This window comes from Podarcis filfolensis (assembly GCF_964270895.1).
Source record: "Podarcis filfolensis genome assembly, chromosome: 10".
Classification (NCBI taxonomy): domain Eukaryota; kingdom Metazoa; phylum Chordata; class Lepidosauria; order Squamata; family Lacertidae; genus Podarcis; species Podarcis filfolensis.
Window position 1 is genome coordinate 48,132,081 of NC_139612.1, and position 19,092 is coordinate 48,151,172.

A 19,092-nucleotide genomic window follows, 5' to 3' on the forward strand; every position below is an offset into this window, starting at 1 on the left:
AGAGAGCTTTCAAAAGAAAGACAGACACACAACATAGATCCACACCCAACAATTCAACAGAACAACGGATGTAGCCCAACAGCAGCACCCTCCTCCCCCCCCAAAAAAATGTTTTAAGCACCCAGCCAAAGTAATGAGAACATTTCCCCCCTTTTTGTCAACATATATAACAATATATGCAAATAGATTTCAAATTACCCTTCCACGTTGCATTTTCACTGTCTCCTAGGAAGAGAAACGGCTGATTGAAGTTTTGTGCTGGACTAATTGTGATGTGAGGAGCTCTGGGCACTTATTACTGGAATGAGCAGGCTGGATGGGGGAGCGGGCGTGGAGGGGGAGCGCAGAGGATGAAAAGAGAGATCCAGCTACTCCTTTCTCTGAGCTCCTGAAGCGTAAGGGAGTAATCATTTCAGAATCTGGAAGGAGAGGGGTAAAAAAACGCAAAGGATCACGCAGGAAGGCTAATCGCCCCCGCCCTTCCTGCACTTGAGAGACAAGAAGGGTTACTATCACTTGCAGATGCTCGGGAAGAGGATCTAGGAAGTGGAAGGTTGCCCCCCCCTCCCTCCTTCTCCTCCGCGCGCCCGCCAACCCTCCTCAGTTTTCCCAGCAGCACCCCGGGCAAAGAGGTAAAAGAGCTGTTCTTCAGCACCGCGGAGTGATCGGTGCAGGGGAGCTGTCCATTTCAGCACCACCACGTTAATGCAGTAGGTGGGAGCGGAACTAGCAAGGCAAGAAGAGGCGCGAGACACCGACGAGCAGCATATCCTGCAGCAAGCCTCCTGGTTCCCCTGATCTTCGGAAGCTTTGCAGAGAGGGGGGAGGAAGGGAAATCCGTCTTGCTTCTCCGGGAGAGACTCCCCCCTCCTCTGCCCATTTTACCACCACTACCAACATCACCACCAATCACAACAACCGCTGCTCTGCCGCTGCCGTGAAGAGGGGGGTGAAAAGCCATGGAAGGCAAAACCTCAGCACCTGTTCAGCTGAAATCAAGGGCTTACAATATACTGGCAAGTCTAGTTCGGTGGTAGAAAACGGGGAGCGGAGGGAAGATCTGGAACGAGAGCGAGCCAACAGACGAACAAAAACCCCACCAAAAAAAAAATATCCGAAGAAGATAACTGGAAAGAAAAGGGATTTTTCATGGCGCAGGCTGCAGAGCTGAGCAAGAAGACTGAAGGTTGCATCTCTGCTCTTACAGTCTCTAACTGTCTAGGTCCAGATAATGAGAGAGTGTGTTGAGGATGCTGTTTCTGTTGCCGCTGCTGCTGCTCCCCTGTTCACTGTGGAAGCCATCTCCAAATTAGCCATTACATATGGAAACTGGAGACCAGAATTTTAGAAAAAGGGATTAAGGCATCTCATTTTTGGGGGGGTTTATCTATTTTTTCCTTTATTTTATTTTTATATAATATATATATATATATATAATATTAACCGCCGGAACGTTTCTCTTTTAAAAGGCAAGCCTCTTCCCGTGTGATTTTTTTTTTCATTTACACTGATTCCGTGGGCTTTCTTACCTCCCTTTTTTATGTATAGATTTCTCTCTATTGATCTCGAATAGATACCCATTATATTATTATTATTGCTATTATTACTATTATTATTCTTACTAGAGGAAATATTATTCTTTTATTTTATTATTAACATACAAACATACACACACACACAGCCCAAGAATCAGAAGGCGTTGGGTATTTGTATAATGAAGAATTATGGGGCTCTTTGACAGAGGTGTTCAGATGCTTTTAACCACCGTTGGTGCTTTCGCTGCCTTCAGCCTCATGACCATAGCTGTGGGGACCGATTACTGGCTTTACTCCAGAGGGGTTTGCAAGATGAAAGGTACCGGTGATAATGAAACCAGCAAAAAGAACGAAGAAGTCATGACCCATTCTGGATTATGGAGAACCTGCTGCTTGGAAGGTATTTGATTCCGAAGCTCAACCTCTCCCCCACTCCCCGTCCCCACTCCGTCCCATTCCCTCCCATCTCCCCCCCCCCCCAAAAAAAAATCTTCCCCCGTTCCACCATTTTCTCGCTCCAACCCTGCCGCCATGGAACCAGGATGCTTGGGTTAGTTTCTGAGGAAAAGCAGTAAAGTTAGAAATAGCTCAGGTACACGTCCCCATTCTGTCCCCGCTAACCCCTCTTTCCCTTGTCCCCCGGAAACCCTGTTAATGTGATCAATGATCTCTGTATTGTGAAAACATCAAAGGGACCGTCTTGTTAAAGCGTGTGTGTGTGTGTGTGTGTGTGTGTTCGAGCCGCCTCTTTCCGGATTCTTTACAGTTCCTTTTTGGAAAGCGAGCAAAATGTTATATTATTGGAGTGCGCTGTTGGCTTCTAATGACGGGGCGGTTGGAAGGGGGGGCGGAATAATTGGTCTCCTTTTGCGAATGGATGTTGATGACGAGAAGTCTGGGAGAGTGAAAAGAGGGGGGAAAGAGGCAGAGCAACTTCCTATGTCTGGTGGCGTGTTCTGCCCCCACACCCCCGCTTCCTCACATGTACAATTTCTTAGCATCAACAACAGATCTTGTTATGTCTCGGCTGCCTAATTGGGTAAACTCGAATGTTCCCAGTTTTCTCTAGCGGAGTTTGCGAGGGGCTTTCGTAACGTCTCCTCCAGGCTGCTTATATACAGCTTGGCTGTGTGTGGCTTGTTTATTCTTTCTATTATTATTATTATTATTATTATTATTATTATTATTATTATTAGGCTGGTTTCAAGGGTGGGAGAGATCTGTATGCCCTTCTCTCGCCAAATGAACAAGTGGTGGAGAGAGGAAGGGGAGGGGAGAAGGGACAAAACCCTTTCCCTCTCTTCCCACCTCCCCACCCCCGTCTCTCTCCCTCTGTAATAGGAAAGTGAACAAGAGCAAGTCCTCTCGCACCCGGATTGACATGTCTGATGGCAGCAGGAGAATCACTACGGCAGCCAGTTTTTGAAATCAGACGCTGGAAATAGGCGGAGGGAGGAGGGGGTCCGGGGCTTTGCTTTGAAATGTGCTATTCAGCATGGCTCTCTCGGTATAGATGTGCAGGGCTGCGGGGGGGGGCGAGGGAGAGAGGGAGGGAGGGATGGAGCTGGGGGGCCTCTTCAGATCGTGCGTGGAAAGAAGGAAGGGAGGCTGATGCAAACGTGGGGTGTTTTGTGGGCGCAAAGCCTCGCCGTAATCAGACCGTCTGTTTTAAGAATAGAAGCTAACTTGGGGGTGGGGGGAGCGGGGGATGGGTGGGCACACACGCAGCATGTACATGGCTTGCCTCGCGTCCCCGCCTCAAACCCCAAGCTGAGGCCGATCGCGCTCGCCGGCGATGCCTCGGGGGTGCTGGGGGGGGGCAGATCCCGCAAAATAGGATGGCGGGGAAAGGGAGCAGGGTCCTGGGAAGAGAAGATCAACCTCTCTCCGCTCGTCGTTCATGGCCTCTCTTGCCCCCAAGCCCACACCCGCCCCCTTTTTATAAAAATAGGGAAAAGTAAGAAGTAAGCGAGAGGGGAGGGGGTTGGACCTGCTGTTTGCAAATGGTTGTGGCCGGGAAGAATAGCGACATCCCCCCCCCCCTTATTCTTGGTGCAAACGGTTGAGTGATAGCTGAACATGTTTTGAATAGCTAAGTGACTTCATTGAGCGATGGTCTGTTTGACGCATACTGCATTTGGTGCCCTTTCTCTCTCCAAGCCGCTGCCTTTTAACATATTCTGCAGAGGACTTCCATGCTGAATACTCTATGCTATCTCCCAGCCAGAGAGAAGCGGGTGGGGGGTGGGAAGGAATCAATATCGGAAGATTAATCGGCGGCGTTTTAAACACGCCAACAACACACACACACCTCCAGAGAAGCGAATCTATCTGGAAATCTCTTCCCCTAAACACACACACACACACACACACACACACACACACAAATATTAAGAGCCTGTCAGGCTGCTCTATTCATTAACGTGGAAGAAAAGGAGAGGCATCGATCGAACGAAGCACTGACGAGATCCCTGTCTTCCAAAAAGCGAAAGGAAAGAGGCGGGATTGCCTCGGGGACTTGGGGGGGAGGGGGCTGCAGAAAAGCCTTCCCGATCGGTGTCTTTTAGGATGAGGAGCCGATGAGGATGACTGCTGCTGCTGCTGCTGCTGGGAGCAGTCTGGAGCGCCAATGAGGCGATCTTCCCGGGGGCAGGAGAGAGAGAGAGAGAGAGAATAAATAAATGTGGCATGAGTCCGCTTGTGCTTCTGGATCCACAGACACGTATCTCTGGCTACGAGGCATTTGGTGCGGGGTGGCGGCGTGTGCAGGGGGTGGGGGAGGCGGTGCGGGTCGCTCAGGGAGGGAGGAAGAGAGGAGGAGAAGCTAGGCTCTCTTTCTCCTTCCTCCCATTTTGCACGAGCCTTCCCCCCCCCCCCACTCCGCACCAGCTCCCCTCCCCCACACACCCTCCCCTTCCCGGCAGCTTGCCTGGGCTGAGATCGCCCGTCGATTAAAAGGGCAAGGATCTTTTAATTAAAAGCTCCTAATTGTGCCCATCCCGAGACGTGCCGTCAGCCTTTTTAACTCGGCAGCTAGTGTGTGTATGTGTGTGTGTTGCGTGTGTGCGCGCGTTTGTGTTTGTGCTCACAGCCCCGTTTGTGTGTTTTGGAAAATCGCAGCCCTGCAAAAGGGGTGTGAGAAGAGCAGAGGCAACCGCCTGGGCTGCTGTCACGGCGCCCCCCCCCCTACGTTAGATGGGGAGGGTGCTCTTCTGCACACACACACACACACACGCCCAGGCACGGCACACCACCGGCCCTGCTCCGTTGAGCGTGTAGCTGAAGTTTCCCTGAGAACACCCCGTCCCTCCACTCGGAGGTGGGGGGAACCCCCAAAGGGAAGCAGCCTGGATGGCACACTCCGCCTGTTGCTCGCCCATGGCCGGAAGCGACGCCGGGTGGAGAGACATGCAACTTTGTATGGGGGGGATGGTCGAGGGTCGCTGCTAGCCCAGGGTTAGTCAGCAGCGCTGCTGGGGCGCTAGATCAGGACAGCCGATCTCCTAAGCTGCAAAGCACACGAGCTCCTGGGCCGAGGTTGGCTTTGCCCGGGGGCCTTTTCAGTCGAAGGCAGCAGAAGCAGAAAGAGACTTGGCTTTTTTCGACTCCCCAGAAGAATAAGCATTAAGTGGCTCTGGGGTTCAGGGAAGCTACGTCGAGAGGCATTCTTTCTGATCTCCCTTTCTCTCTCTCGCTCTTCAGTCCCCCTCTTTTTTAATCGTGTCGTTTGGCCTCGTGGGAAGACTCCCTAGCTGGGTTTGAAAGTCGCCCATTGGGGAAGGACTCTAGCTATTTCTCACCTCCCCCCCCCCTTAGCTGTAATATTGGAAAGTGAGACAAAAGAACAAAAACTGGAAGGTTTGCTTTGTTTTGTTTCCAAAGGAAGATTGGGCATTTATCCCTTAGGGTCGCTTTACTTCTATTTGCCATCTATGTATGCTTACAAAGAAGTAAACCCCACTGAATATAGTGGGACTTGCTCTCAGGTCAGTGTGCATAGGATTGCAACCTTAGAAGGCTTGTGGCCTTGGAGAAAATGGGTTGCATTAGAGTCCCACTGCACCAGCCGCCCTCCCTGCAAATCCGTGGTCTTAGAATAGGCTCTGATTTTTCCATGAGAGTGTACAAAAATGGCACCAAATGCTAGTTTGTCCTTATATCAGTGCTAAGTTTACAAGAGAGGTTTTTGCAATGCCCCCCCCCTTAGCTACTGTTTTTAGAATACCACAGGTGATCACAGTTAAGCCAAAATTGGAGGGGGTAGCAAGGTGAGCGTGTGGATTTAATTCAGTGGCCCCTATCTTTCCTATCATAATTGGAGCATTCCCTTATATCTAGCTAGGACTGTGATATGCAGTGTTTGGTGCATCTTTCAGTTGTGAGATACTATGGCTTTTGTTAAATAAGGATCAAATCCACATCATTTCGAGAAGGCATGTATGCAAACAATATTTTTCATGTAAAACTAATGGTGCTTTTGTTGCTCATTTGTGGAATATACAAATCATTTTGGCTGTAGGAATATCACATTTCCCTACAATAACATCTTACTCTAGCAACAACATGTGATTCTGCCCTCCAACAAGCATGGTTGTTTGTTGCTCATGGGAGCTCTATGACTGCATAAGTGCCACAGTCCCTTACTGTAGGTACTGCCTCCTCAATGTTGTCCTGGGCAAGGGTCTCTAGTCTGGGGCTAGTTAGCTTCATGACCAATTTGTTGGTGAACTTGAATGTCAGTGAATTGCAAGAGTTCCAAAAGACAAGCTTAGGCCAAGGTGAACTCCAGATTGCCCAGTGGCCTTTGTAGCTCTAATGAGTAGAAGGATAGATGGATACTGCTAGTAAGAGAGGAGTGCCATTGCACTCAGGCCTTGCTCTTGAGCTTCCTATAAGCATCAGGCTGGCCACTGTCAGAACAGGATGCTGAGCTAATGGGTCTTTGGCCTGATCCAGCAGGGCTCTTTTCATGTCCTTTTCACAGAGTGATGAAACTCCTCCCTCTCCATGCCCACACTCTATTGTAGACCTTTTTCTGTTCCAGTCCTGTTGGAAGTCAATGAGACTACATTCAAATAAACATGGATAGGTGTGAGTGGCACAAGGTTTTGTGTGTGCGTGTTGGCTATATCAGAGACTGAGCAGTCAGTCATGTATTGTACCACTCCAGTGTTGGACTGCTTAGACATCCCAGTAAGACTTTTCTTTTTATTTTCTTTTTATTTTCACGAAACAGCAAACACCAAGTAGTTGCCAATGTTCTCTACCCTACCACTCTGCCACTTTGTGACAGTTCAGTCTTTGAAAACCCTTGACTTTTTTTAAAAAGTTATGTTTCTTTTATTTATTTATTTGAAAGTCCTGTTGCTCTTTATTTACTTATTTTGTAAACAAGCAAGCAGTAGTGTGGCTGTTGCCACCCTGTATTGTGTTTCGCCAGGATATCATACTGCTGTTGCCTTTGAATCAGAACCTGCAGACATTGACACCTTGGCAGAATAAAATGCTAGTGAGAACTGGGGGGGGGGGTGCAGCATCTGACAGCATGCAGGTCAGACCTAGTTCTTGAAGCAAATTCATCTTGCCCATGTAAAAGCTTTTTTTTTTATTCCCAATTTTATTAATGAAGAAAAACATTTGTTTATTCATTCATTTTGAAAATGTGTAAGAAACAGAGATATTCCACAATGAATGTTTAATCTCCCTTTTGCACCTTGTATGCAATACATACATGTTTGTATGTCATGCGTGTGTTCCATAAAGATGGAATGGCATATATTATACTTCACCCATGCATGTATGCGGAAGCAGCTTCAGAAAGAGGAAATGTAAAGTGGGGTGGGCACAGTCAATTCTTCAGTTCTCCTCCCCACATCAACACTTCCCAGGCTGCTTTTCCACCACAGTGATCATAAAACATGTGTTTGCCAGAGCAAACTGTGAAACCCTTAATGCAGAGATGCAGGTGGGAGGTGCCGTGATGCCCTCAAGAAGTTGCGGAAACTCCAGCTCCCACCAACCCCAACCACCACGGCCAATGATCAGGGATGATGCTAGAGGCCCACAGGTTCCCCAACCCTGCCTTAATGTTTGATGTTGGTAACTTTGTTGTAGTCAAAGGGAGGGGTGACAAAACACTATTTGGCCTCACTGTCCGTGGAATAAAACATTCCTCCGCCTGAAATGAAAAGTTGGCCATCCCTGATTTAGAATATCATGCACTGAGCTTTTACTAGGGATTTTTTTCAAGGAGAGTTACTTTGATCCTCAAGAGATTGGTTTAATCAGGGCTCCTGATGAAAATAGGTGTAGGGTGGGAGGGAGGGAAATATCATTTAAAAAATCACTGATGTAATTATGATTACTGAGCTAGTGTATATTACATGCTCCGAACAGCTAGCATGTATGATATGAATACTATATATTTCAAATAAAAGAGGCTGTGATTTGTTGGGTGGAAAGGTGCAAAGGCTTATGTCCACCTAGATGTTGTGGACAATGACTCACATCAGCCCCTGCCAGCATGGTCAATGGTCAGGTATGGTGGGAGTTGTATCCCAGCAACTTTGGAATAGGACCACACTGGCTGTCCCTGGTCTAGAGTGTCTTCTCTTAATCAAGACAGCCGTATACATAGCCTGGTGGCTGTCTCAGTTCTGGCTTCTCCTGTTTCAACTATCAGTTGTTTTTATTCACTCATTCATTCATTCCTTATACTTCTAACCTACCTTTCAACACAAAGTCACTAGGATGAGTTAGCTACACCTAATCCATAGATAGACAGCTATCACCTAACCCAGGGGTGGAGAATTTGTGGCCCTCCAGATGCTGTTGTGTCCCACCTCCCATCACCTCCAGCTAGCATGGTCAATGAGATTATGGAATTGTAGTCTGGCAATATCTGGAGGGCCAAAGGTTAGGTGTCCTGTCCTAACCCTAATCCTTAGACAGTTCATACTCTATATTCAGCCAAGGGAAACCACCGCTTCATACAAAGTGATCTCCTACAAAAAGAAAGACAACAGCAGGTGCTTATACCCCAACTCATGATTAGAATTGCCACCAACATTTTGCCTGAAGCGGAATTTGCCATGAGTCTCTAGTTCCAGCTCTGAGAAAACCAGCAGAATTCCGAGGAGGCAGGGAGAGAAGAAGGCAGTTACACATCTGCACAAATGATTATCAAAAAGTGCTGAGCATGCATCCCTGCAGACAAATCAGGTTTTAATCTTCTCCTTTCTTCTTGGGCACGAGAGTCAAACCTTGAAGTTCAGATCCATCCTGGAGAGCTTTCTTCCTCATGGCTGGATTGAACAAAGATGTCAGCCCCCAGCTGCACTGACATTCCAAAATATACTGTTTTCCTCATCTGAACGAAGAGTTCCGGTCCACCCCTAGAATATTATTCATCTCATTAGATTAGGTTCCCTACTCAGGCTCCTTCGTTGGCATGTATTAGAACCATCACATTTTAATACTTTATTATTACTATTTTTCTTTTATTTTTGCTCTTGGCCATTCTGTCTTTTTGCTGCAGCAGGCTCTAGTTTTCCAAGTTGGGGGCTGGGAAGAGACCTTTTGGATTTTTAATTGCTCGTTTGTATGTCAAGCAGCTGAAATCAGCAAACTCTTATCAGCCATCTTATCCCTTCCTGCAAAGCTCTTTCTTTGATGGCCATTTCCCTCTTAGCCTCTATCTATTAATTTTGATGAATGCTATTTCTGAGCCCTGGTTAAATCTCCATAACTAGGGACTAATTTGGTCTTCCTTTTTACAGAAATCCAGAAGCCAAAAGGAGATTGGCTCACTGATGCCTCACAAAGCAAACAGGGATGACTTTGATTTTCTTTCACTGCACGGTTATTGGGGTTGTCATGTCATTACTATCAGAGGAGGGATTGGTCTTGGAGGCTTGCATGTGGGGCAACAGGCAGAGAGCACAATCGACTGAGAGTGAGCGTGTGTGCTGCACAAGAGGTTAGACATCCCTGTGGATTTGCCTGGTGTGAAGGCAAGTAATTGAATGGAGGCTGGTGATGAAAAGAATCCCAGCCAAGAGACCCTTTCTGAAGGAAATTAACGAGCTCATTGCTCCCTCTTTGCAGCTTGTCATAGCTGAGCAGTGCAGTGTGCAGATGTGTTTGAGTGCAATTTCAACCAACACATAAGCCAAGCGTTGACATACACCGAGGCGGAAGGCAGGCAGGCTGCATTCTCACTTTTCTGACATTTCCTTGACCTGTGCAGAACCCCTGCTATTCAGCCTCAGTCCCCCCATATTTTCCTGCCAGCATTATTTAGGCACGGTTCATCTCCTGGCTGTGATCTGAGTTTTCCACCCCAAGGCCCCTATATAATTTTGCCAATGCACCTTGGTCTCAGCTTGTTCTCAACTTCGGAATCCTTCTCATATTAATCAATCCCCAGCAGAGCTTTTGCCAATACACCCTCAATCTTGATTTGCTGTAATAGCCGGTTTTCCCATTCTGGAGTCTCTGCAGTGCTTTACATCCTCTGTTTTGCCAGACCAAACTCCTGCTATTTGTGCTAGGACTCGCACAGCTTTGCTCATGCACGTCCAGCCTGATTTATAATACCCCTCGCTGTTCCAGCCTTAGATTTCCTCTGAGCACAACACAGTTAATTGCTGTGGATTAAGGCAGGGTGGTTGTATCTTTGCAGAAAGGCCCAGATACAGCACTGTGTCTCATGCAGAGCAGCAAGTGATTGCCCAATACATTGCGCACATTCGAGTGGCAGGCTGTCCATATGCAGCAAGGGTTGAGAGAGGGCCATAGCTCAGTAGATGAGTTCAAGCCATGCTATAGGAGGTTCATTCCTTAGCATCTCTAGGTTGTTGGGTTTAAAAGGGAAAAAAACTCAAATAGCAGGACTGGGTAATTTCTCTGTCTGAGGATCTGGAGAGTGGCTGCCTATCAAGGTAGATGACACAGGACACGATGAGACCTTCTGTCTGAGTGCAGAGACTCGCTTGTTAAGGAAATGCCATCAGGGCAGGAGCTTGAAGCAGAAGTCCAGGCCCCACTCAGCAGAAGGATCAGAAAGGCCATAAACAGGCTTGCCTGGTGCCTTCGTTATATATGTTTAGGTGCCAAGCAAAACCATTCCTCTTCTCTCAGGCCTTTGGCTAATTAAATAATCTGTGGCCTTTTAAACTGTGGGAGGGGGTTATTGTTATTGTTGGCTATCAGGGTATGTTTTTGGGGGGAGCCTATATGGTCAACCATCCTGTGATCCTCGGATGAAGGGCGGTTTAGAAATGTAATAAAGAAAAGAAAACATTGCAAGGCCAGCTTACCAAATTTTGAAATAAGCAAAGCAATATGCATTACCATCTCAAGAGAACCCAACCCCAACCCCGCAAGATCATTATGTCCACTAAATGTATCACTGTCTGAGTGAATGCAAGCCACATAGGTCCATCTGTTGGATAGAGCTGGTGGGTTTCGCACAGCCCATGTGGTTTCTGTTGCTCTTGAGAGAGGTGTAGGATTGTCTGAAGAAAGGGGTTAGATGAGGTTATTTTGGAAGCCGGAAGCAGAGGCACAGGTTTGATGGGCTTCGTGGTCCTCCAAATATTGTTTCCTGGTTTGGGTTTATTTCACTCTGCAGAAGGATAGAGGAGGATAGTGACACCTGATGAGGTGGAGATTACCGGGGTAGGCAACCTGTCAATATATTGCTAAATTTAGGCCCCACCAGAATGGCTAATGGTCAGGGATGCCCAGAACCCTAGTCAAATAATATCTGACGGGTACCATGTGCCCTACCCTTAGGTTAGGCTATCATGAGATATGCAAGCCTAAAAGATGAAGTGTTAAAGACTATATAACAATCAAGAGCAAAGAGCAACGTGGCTGCTGTGCAAGGGGGGTGATGGATAGCTTAACGTTGTCCTGGAATGCACCATAAATTGCCGCCTTCAGGAGAGTGAGAAAGAAACTGTAGTGAGAAGGATGTGGATCTGCAGTGTAGCAGCAGCAGCATCGCTACCATGCAATGCAATTGCACAGAGACACAGATAATATTCTGACTTTTTCCACGGATACGAATAACGTTCTCTTTCGACTATCAAATCCTTCTTCTCCCTCTCCCCATGTGGTCCCAGAATTGTGTAGCCTACAGTAGACCCCTGTGCACATGCATGCTTATGTGATCTTGCTTTTGGGCCAAGGGAAATTGAGCCTAAATAAAACACAATTCCATCTAGATCTCAGAGCACTGAGGATTTTGCCCTCCCCCACCTGCTGTGCCAATAGGTTTCCCAATCAAACTGGGAAGTGTATCTTATTTCAGGGAGAGCCTGGCCTGCACCATTATTGCACTGTTCTTTGCTTCCTGAGGCAGCATTTGCTGGGAAAGAAGAATGCAGCTTGGCACAATGGGCATGTTCCCTTTTCAAAGGAAAAGGGGAAATGCTTTACCAAACTGTACAGCGGCTACTTTCCCCCATCATAGTTTTTCTTCAAACCTATAAAAAGAAATAGGGTAGGGCAAGGAACATTTTAAAAAAAGAAATATAAAAGGCAAGCATTCAATAAAGATAACCAGTCATGGCACATATTTTCCTTATCTGCAATGATTTTGGGTGTCATGAAAAAGCAGAAAATTGTTTGATTTTTAAAAAATATATATTTTTCACTGTCAAGGAGGGGAAGCTTCAGGTGCCAAGATAACATGGGTGGTGGCCCTGTGTACGATGCACAATTGCTTCTCTACCCACCCCCACCCCACTGTCCCCGCACCAACATACACATCCTGAGCATTTATTTTTTTTAGGGCACCATTTGCTACTTTGCCTCAGGCAGCAAAATGCTTTAGGCCAGCCATGCTTGGGAGAAGTAAACATAAAGGAACATGCCCCCCAATCTCTCTTTAGATCTCCTTTGACTGGTCTGCCCTCCCTCAATCTACGTTCCCAGTTATCTGTTCTCCATTCTTTTCTTTTTTTAAATAGTTTTTATTAAATATTTTCTTGGGTTACAAAAGTACACACATCATCTCTGCTTTCAAGTCATAAAGTCTTTTTTTTTTTACAGATCATTTATATTTGATGTGAGACTTTCATGCTGTATACAGTATATGGTTGGGGGAGAGAGAGGTGGGGGGAGAGAGCAGCAGGGAGAGAAGTGGGTAGTAAACTTTCCTTCTTTTTACATCTTCATTCTTGCCTGTATTTCCTTCTCTCTGTTGCTTTTCTTTTATTCCGTTCATCCTCTTTTCGTTCTGGCATTTCTGCTTTCTGCCACCTTTCCCTTGCCTCCATGTTTCATTATCATGCCTGCAGCTTTGCCATATCACAACTTCTCACTACTGGGGTTGGGTTGTTTTTTCCACCTTCACTCCAGCGGACTCACTTCTTTTGTATTATGGTCTTCACTGCTTTTTTCTTCACATCTCTTTTAAGATTGCCTTTTTGCTCCCTATCCCCTCTGCTTGAGTCCTCTTTCTTTCCTCAGCTGAGGAACAGGAAAGCTGCTGTCACTCATAAGGGTAAGAAGAAACCATATTTCATATTTCTGTGCCTCCTCCTGAAAGCACATGCCTTCCTCTACTCATGGCTTTCTCTCCTGTCACCTCTAAAGAGCAGATCTCAGCATTAACACATATACAGCTCCTGTACAAGCTCTTGACCACCTTCACTGTGCAAACTTTGCTACGGCAAACAGAGGTTGGTCAAGATCAATTGCTATGATTTGTACTGGATTCAAAAGCCAGGATTCAAAAGCCCATAGTCTTGTCATATAACATCCATGCTATAGGAACAAGGGAGCAGATTCTCACCATAGATAAGAACATGCAAAGTTGGAGTGTTTTTTGCAGGAGTAATACATAAGCTGGTCAGGAACAGATGCAGGCAACATTTTGATGTGGCTATTCAAAGAACTTCCAGGTTATATAATGCATTTTTACCACTGATATTGGCCATCTTGGATTTCAGAACATTTGAGAACATGACAGATCCACGTCCCCAAATGGTTATTCTCATCCATCCAATAATAATTATGCTAAGCCATCTAATAAGGAACCAATCCATGGTTCAACAAAAAAGGCTTGGAGCTCCAAAGCCAGGTGAGCTTCAAAGCCTGGCCAGGACAGGGTGCTGCAGGGAACAACAATCACACCATACATTTAAAGCACTATGATATCACTTTAAACAGTCATGACTCCCCTGCCCAAAGAATTCTGGAAGCTGTAGCTTGTTAAGGGCACTGAGAGTTGTTAGGAGACCCTTTTCTCCTCCCAGAGCTATGATTCCCAGACTTCTCTGGGAGCAGTGAGTGGTTGTTAAATCACTCTGAGAATTACAGCTCTGGGGGAGGAATAGGGGCCTTCTAACAACTCTCAGCACCACTAACAAACTACAGCTCCCAGAATTCTTTGAGGAAACTGCAACTGTTTCAAGTGGTATCATAGTGACACCAGCCACTGCTGCTAGCATAGACCTTAGCACTGGCCTTTGGGGGATTTTTGAGGGATGGATACCATTGTTTTCATATTTCTTGAGTCTGAATTGCTAAGCTTGCTCACTTGCACCTTTACATTTTGTACTCATCCATTGTCCCTATCAACCTGAAACAGTCTCAGTTTTCTGGTACCTTTCTTCAATCAATATCTGCTCTTATTTTGTCTCTGTTTAAGAATGTAAAGCTTTAGTGCACATGGCTGGAGTTGCCAGTCTTTAGGTATCAGTTTCCTCTCTTTGATCACAAAACATTAACCCTCCATGTTGGGGCACTGAGTGGGACTACATCTGGTCTCTGTTTCGCCTGCACATACCTGCTCTTGCATGAACATCAACACACCTTGTTGTGCACAGCCAAGGCATAGGCAGCAGCTGGTGAAGTTATCAGTATGATACAGACCCCATTCAGTATGACAACCTTTGGCAATTATGGTCCACCTCACCCCACCCCACTGTATCGTCAACTAAAATAAAATACATCATCTTTACTTCTAAATCAATAAAGGTCAGGCTGTTGTAGAAAAAAAAATGAATGCAACAACCTGTGTAGGGAAGAGCCTCCCTTAAGGTCTACTGGTGTATATTGGGTGGGGCGTAGGGAAAAGTGACAACCTGGATAGTATGAGTACACTGTTTTCAAATGGGAAATATTGAATGGCAGCAGCAAGGACCCTGTTCCCTCCAGGCATTACTGGATTCCAACTCCTATCAGTCCCAGTCAACATGGCCAAAAGTCAGAAATAATGGGAATTGTACTCCAACAACACCTGGAAGCCACAAGTTCCCCACATCTGTTTTAAAGTCAGAGGCATTGAACAAGGCCATGTTGCTGTGTTGGCAGCTGTCCTCCTTTGACAGAGGTGACTTTTCCATTGTACTGGGAGTAGAGGCAGGACAATAAATGAGAGAAATGAATGCTCTTCTGTGTTATGTGCATGTGGGGGTAAGTGACTTACATGGGGAAAGCAGTGTGCCATTTTTAAGAAGGGAAGGGCTGGTGCCTAGGTCTGATAGGAAGTCTGCATGCCAGACTCCTTCTGGATACTGTGGTTACTCAGTAGGGAAGAGAAGGCATTCTGTGCTTCTTCCAAATTGTCTTTCTTTTGTCCTGGAGTTGCCAACAATGTCCCAAGAGGATGGTCAGGGTGCAAAATTAAGCTGTGTGGCTGCTATCTGCAAGCATCGACATCCCAGCCCTTTGAGACTTTCTGGTCCCACATAAACCCAACTGGAGAGGGATGGTGATAATGATGAATTAGTATGACACTTTCATTAGCCAGAGTGCTTTATTGCCCCGGTTCCATTTCAGCAGAGGGAAGGACAGGCACCCCTGGGCCTGCCCAGTTCTGGTGGCCAAGCCCAGATGGGCAAAGCCAGGTCCTGCAGTCCAACCTGCTAGCTGCTCTGCCCACTCTGCTTCCTTTTGCATCCATGAGAGTGTTCGCCAAGCGTACAAACAGCATCGAACATGCAATCAATGCCATTGGTTGCTGCTCTGGGTTTGTTTTGCTCTTTTAAAATACATGTGAGAGACTGCCTAGTTTCTCTCTCACACACGCTGGTGTAACTCATGAGTCACTCGGCTGAGGGGGGGGGGAAGAGAGATGGTTTTATATTTGGTATTGAAGCAGTTTAAGCAAGAAGAGAACTGGGCACTTATATAAGAAGCTGGCTTCTACTGAGTCAGACCAATGTTCCATAGACTAGCATCTATGCTGACCGGCAGGCGCTCTCAAGGCAGCTCTTTCTCTTCGTCTGCTGCTCTGAGATCCTATAACTAAAGATGCTAGAGTTTACCAGATGCCTGTCACCAAGCCTTTTCCTTCCTTCTGTTTTCACATAATTTAGAAACCATTTAGTTTTACGTCTCTCAGGAATCTTTTTTAGAGCAGGGAATGTATTTTCTGCCCTTTCTGATCTCCTCTGTTACACACACACACACACACACACACACACACTTCATTTTTTTTAATGCAGCTCAAATTTAGTCATGATTTGAGGGCTCCTTTGCACATCCTGCCTTCTAAAGTGTTCCCCTGACGTGGGTTGAGGTTAGTGCTAAGCCAAAATTTCTCAGAATCCATTATCCTGGGAGAATTCCTGAGTTTCCATTCTCTCTCTCTCTCTCTCTCACACACACACACACACACATGCATTCTTAGAAAAATAAGACCACCTTGCAAAATTTTCTCTGAATATTCTTCACTATTCTTTTTATGGGGGGGGGGGGACGATGACTGCCATTCTTTCTCTCCCCCCCCTTGCCAGTATCCAAATATGCTAGGTCTAAGGCACAGTGGAGGAGCCAAAATAGTGGCCAGACTGCCAAAGCAGTTGTTGTTGCTGCTGTTACTACTTATGGTGACAACAACAACAATATCTATCTATCATCTATCTATCTATCATCTATCATCTATCTATCATCTATCTATCTATCTATCTATCTATCTATCTATCTATCTATCTGTCTATCATCTATCCATCTACCCTTCCCACCTTTCTCCCAGTGCAGGACCCAAGGCAGCTCCAAGCATAAATTTAAACTAATAAAACAAATGCTGTTTTTCTAGCAAAAGAGGTGCCAGAACTCACCATGAGCACCTTCCTTGTTCTCTTGTCATGGTAATGGTATCCACCTGGAGTTCCAGCGAGTTCCAGCTGAAAAAAAAGCCCTGGATACAACCAAAAACCCACAATAAATAAAACCCAGTTTTTAAAACCCAATTAAATTATTACACTATTAAAAACAGCACCAAATACACTTAAAACCTTTTAAAAGAGCGTGTGCATGCACGCACGCACACGTACAAAACCCACTCCCAAATGACCCTACCATAACATGCCAGTTAGTGGCCAAAGGCCTGTCGGATCAAACATGCCTTTGCCTGGGAAACAAAGAGAGAGGGAGCCCGCTTTGTCTCCTGTGTAAGGAGATACAGTCCTTCAGATAGACTGGACCCAAGCCATATAGGGCACTGTAGGTCATAGCCAGCATTTTGAACTGTGCCACAACCCAAAATGGGAAAGGAAGAAGCTGTGAAACTCCTACTGCTAATGGGGAGTCCCACATGTGAGAAGCTGCTCCTCCAGCCAGTTTCTCTGCCCACAATTTGGGTAGAGAATTCTGAGAGGTGATTTTCTCTAGTTGCAACAATAGGAGGAAAATTCTCTTGGACAAATGAGAAGCTTACCAGGAGGAAAGGGGAAGTTAAAACAAGAGCCAATGACCACAAACCACATCCACGAGAAGTGACTGGTGAAGGTTATGATCCCTCCTATATCTGCTAACTCTGGAACTGTTGACTACTTGGCATTTGAGGTCTTCCTGCAAACCCTCCAACCTATACTGTTGCACATCACCCCAATCTCTGAGTGGTACAGAATTCCAGGGATTCCAAGCCCAGGGTTTGTGTTTCCTTTGAAATGAGACACAGTGGAGGCTCTATATGATATATGATTTATTTACACATATCTGCAACCTGAGCTTACAATGGAGGGGTTCACAGCATTAGCATCCCAAGAGGGCCTTCCTTCCGCCATAACTGCAGCCTTGGATTCGAGCAGAAATCAAACATCACTTTGACTCTCTCTGACATCCCAGTCTGAAGCTTTTCGCTCACATCATTCAACTCCCAACCCTGGCCTTTTTCTTTCTAACCACCATCCAGCTGAGGGAGGGTGTCCACCCATTTGCCATCTGGCACAGATCCACTTCCTTTATTCCCTTAATGGTCCATTACCTAGGCTATCACCTCACCAGGAAGCTAGCCTGGTTTACATTTTAACACTTGCTAGATCCAGGGATTAGAAGGGTCCCATAACAATATCAATGCCAATGTGACTGCAGCATCAGTTACTATTTCTGCCTGGCTGATTGAGGAAATGCCCTATCTTTTCATGACATTCCCTATCCTCAGCAGGTGTGATCTTTCTGAACCCTCAGTTACTTGTTGGAATATATACTGCTGAATCATGGCCTAAAAGGAGACCTTTCCTTTTAAATGCATAATGCTAAAAGTACTCACCAGCCCATGGAGCCCAGCGGAATTCTAAGGCCCCTACTTATTTCATTGATAAACTCCTATTGCGTAACAGCTGCATGATCTTTGGTGGAGCAGTTCCATACCAGCTGCTCACAGACATCTCCCAGGCCATAATCCCTTATTATGAGATTGGCAATTTGTTTCTGTGAATGTGCAAAAGAATGGCAGATGTGCTGTCTGAGCCTGGCTCTCTGCCCCCTCAGTGCCTTTGTCTTGCTGTGTCTTCTTTCTTCTGAGCCTTCAGTGACTTATTCTCCCCTGCCCTCTACATACTCCCCTTACTTTCACCCTAATCTCACCCTCAAGGACCTGTCAGGGACTGTCTGGATGCAGAGGAGTGGTGAGAGTTACCACCTGGGGAACCTGCAGGGGAAGAAGGCTCAGAGCCAGGGGATTGGTGGTGGGGTGACGATGTGTGGCCAGAGGGAGAAGAGGGAGCCAACTGGGAGGAGGAGGGGTCAGAAGAGGTAACAGGGTTTGGTGAGCAGGAAGAGGCTGTGGCAGAGAGCAGTTCAGATTCTGAGGTAGAAGCAGAAGCTGCAGGGGAGTCGGACCAGGAGACAGAGAGGCAGGCTGAAGAAGCCAGGGAGTCTCCACCTCCTGCTGCAACCAGCTCCCCTCCCCCCTAGTCTCCTAGAACAAGCAAATAAATGAAGAGGGCAGAGCAGAGACACAGCTTGCAACATCTTGGAAAAGACCCTGGAGAGGAGGAGCCTTTGCAAGTGGTGGGAAGGCAGGAACCTTCAGTCCTCACAACTGCCTTGTTGGAGCAATATCTACTGGGAAAATTTGCTGGGATCACTAGGCCTGTGCCATTTTGGTTTCTTGAATAAAGTGTTAACTTCACGGACTCTGTGTTTTGCTTTGATTGCTGACCTGCACTTGACTACAGCTCCTGACAGAATCCTATTCACTGGTCACCTAGGCTCCTAGGTTTTCTGTTGGGCTCCAGTGAGTAGGACCAACAGGTTCAAATGATGGAGAAAGAGGATTTAAACTTAGGAATAATTTATTGACAGTATGAGC

The 19,092-nt window shown here is 46.4% G+C and overlaps 1 protein-coding gene across 2 annotated transcripts in view; it reads left to right on the top strand.

Annotated features, from left to right (window-relative positions):
• Positions 1-610: 610 nt before the first annotated feature.
• The window catches only part of CACNG2 (calcium voltage-gated channel auxiliary subunit gamma 2), a 124,069-nt gene continuing 105,587 nt past the window's right edge, over positions 611-19,092 (top strand). Inside the window, exon 1 of one of the 2 annotated variants that reach the window (XM_083573974.1) lies at positions 611-1,935. In XM_083573974.1, coding sequence (XP_083430100.1) covers positions 1,725-1,935 — 211 coding nt within the window. In that variant the 5' untranslated portion in view covers positions 611-1,724. The remainder of the gene's footprint in view (positions 1,936-19,092) is intronic. The other variant, XM_083573973.1, reaches the window with a different exon arrangement.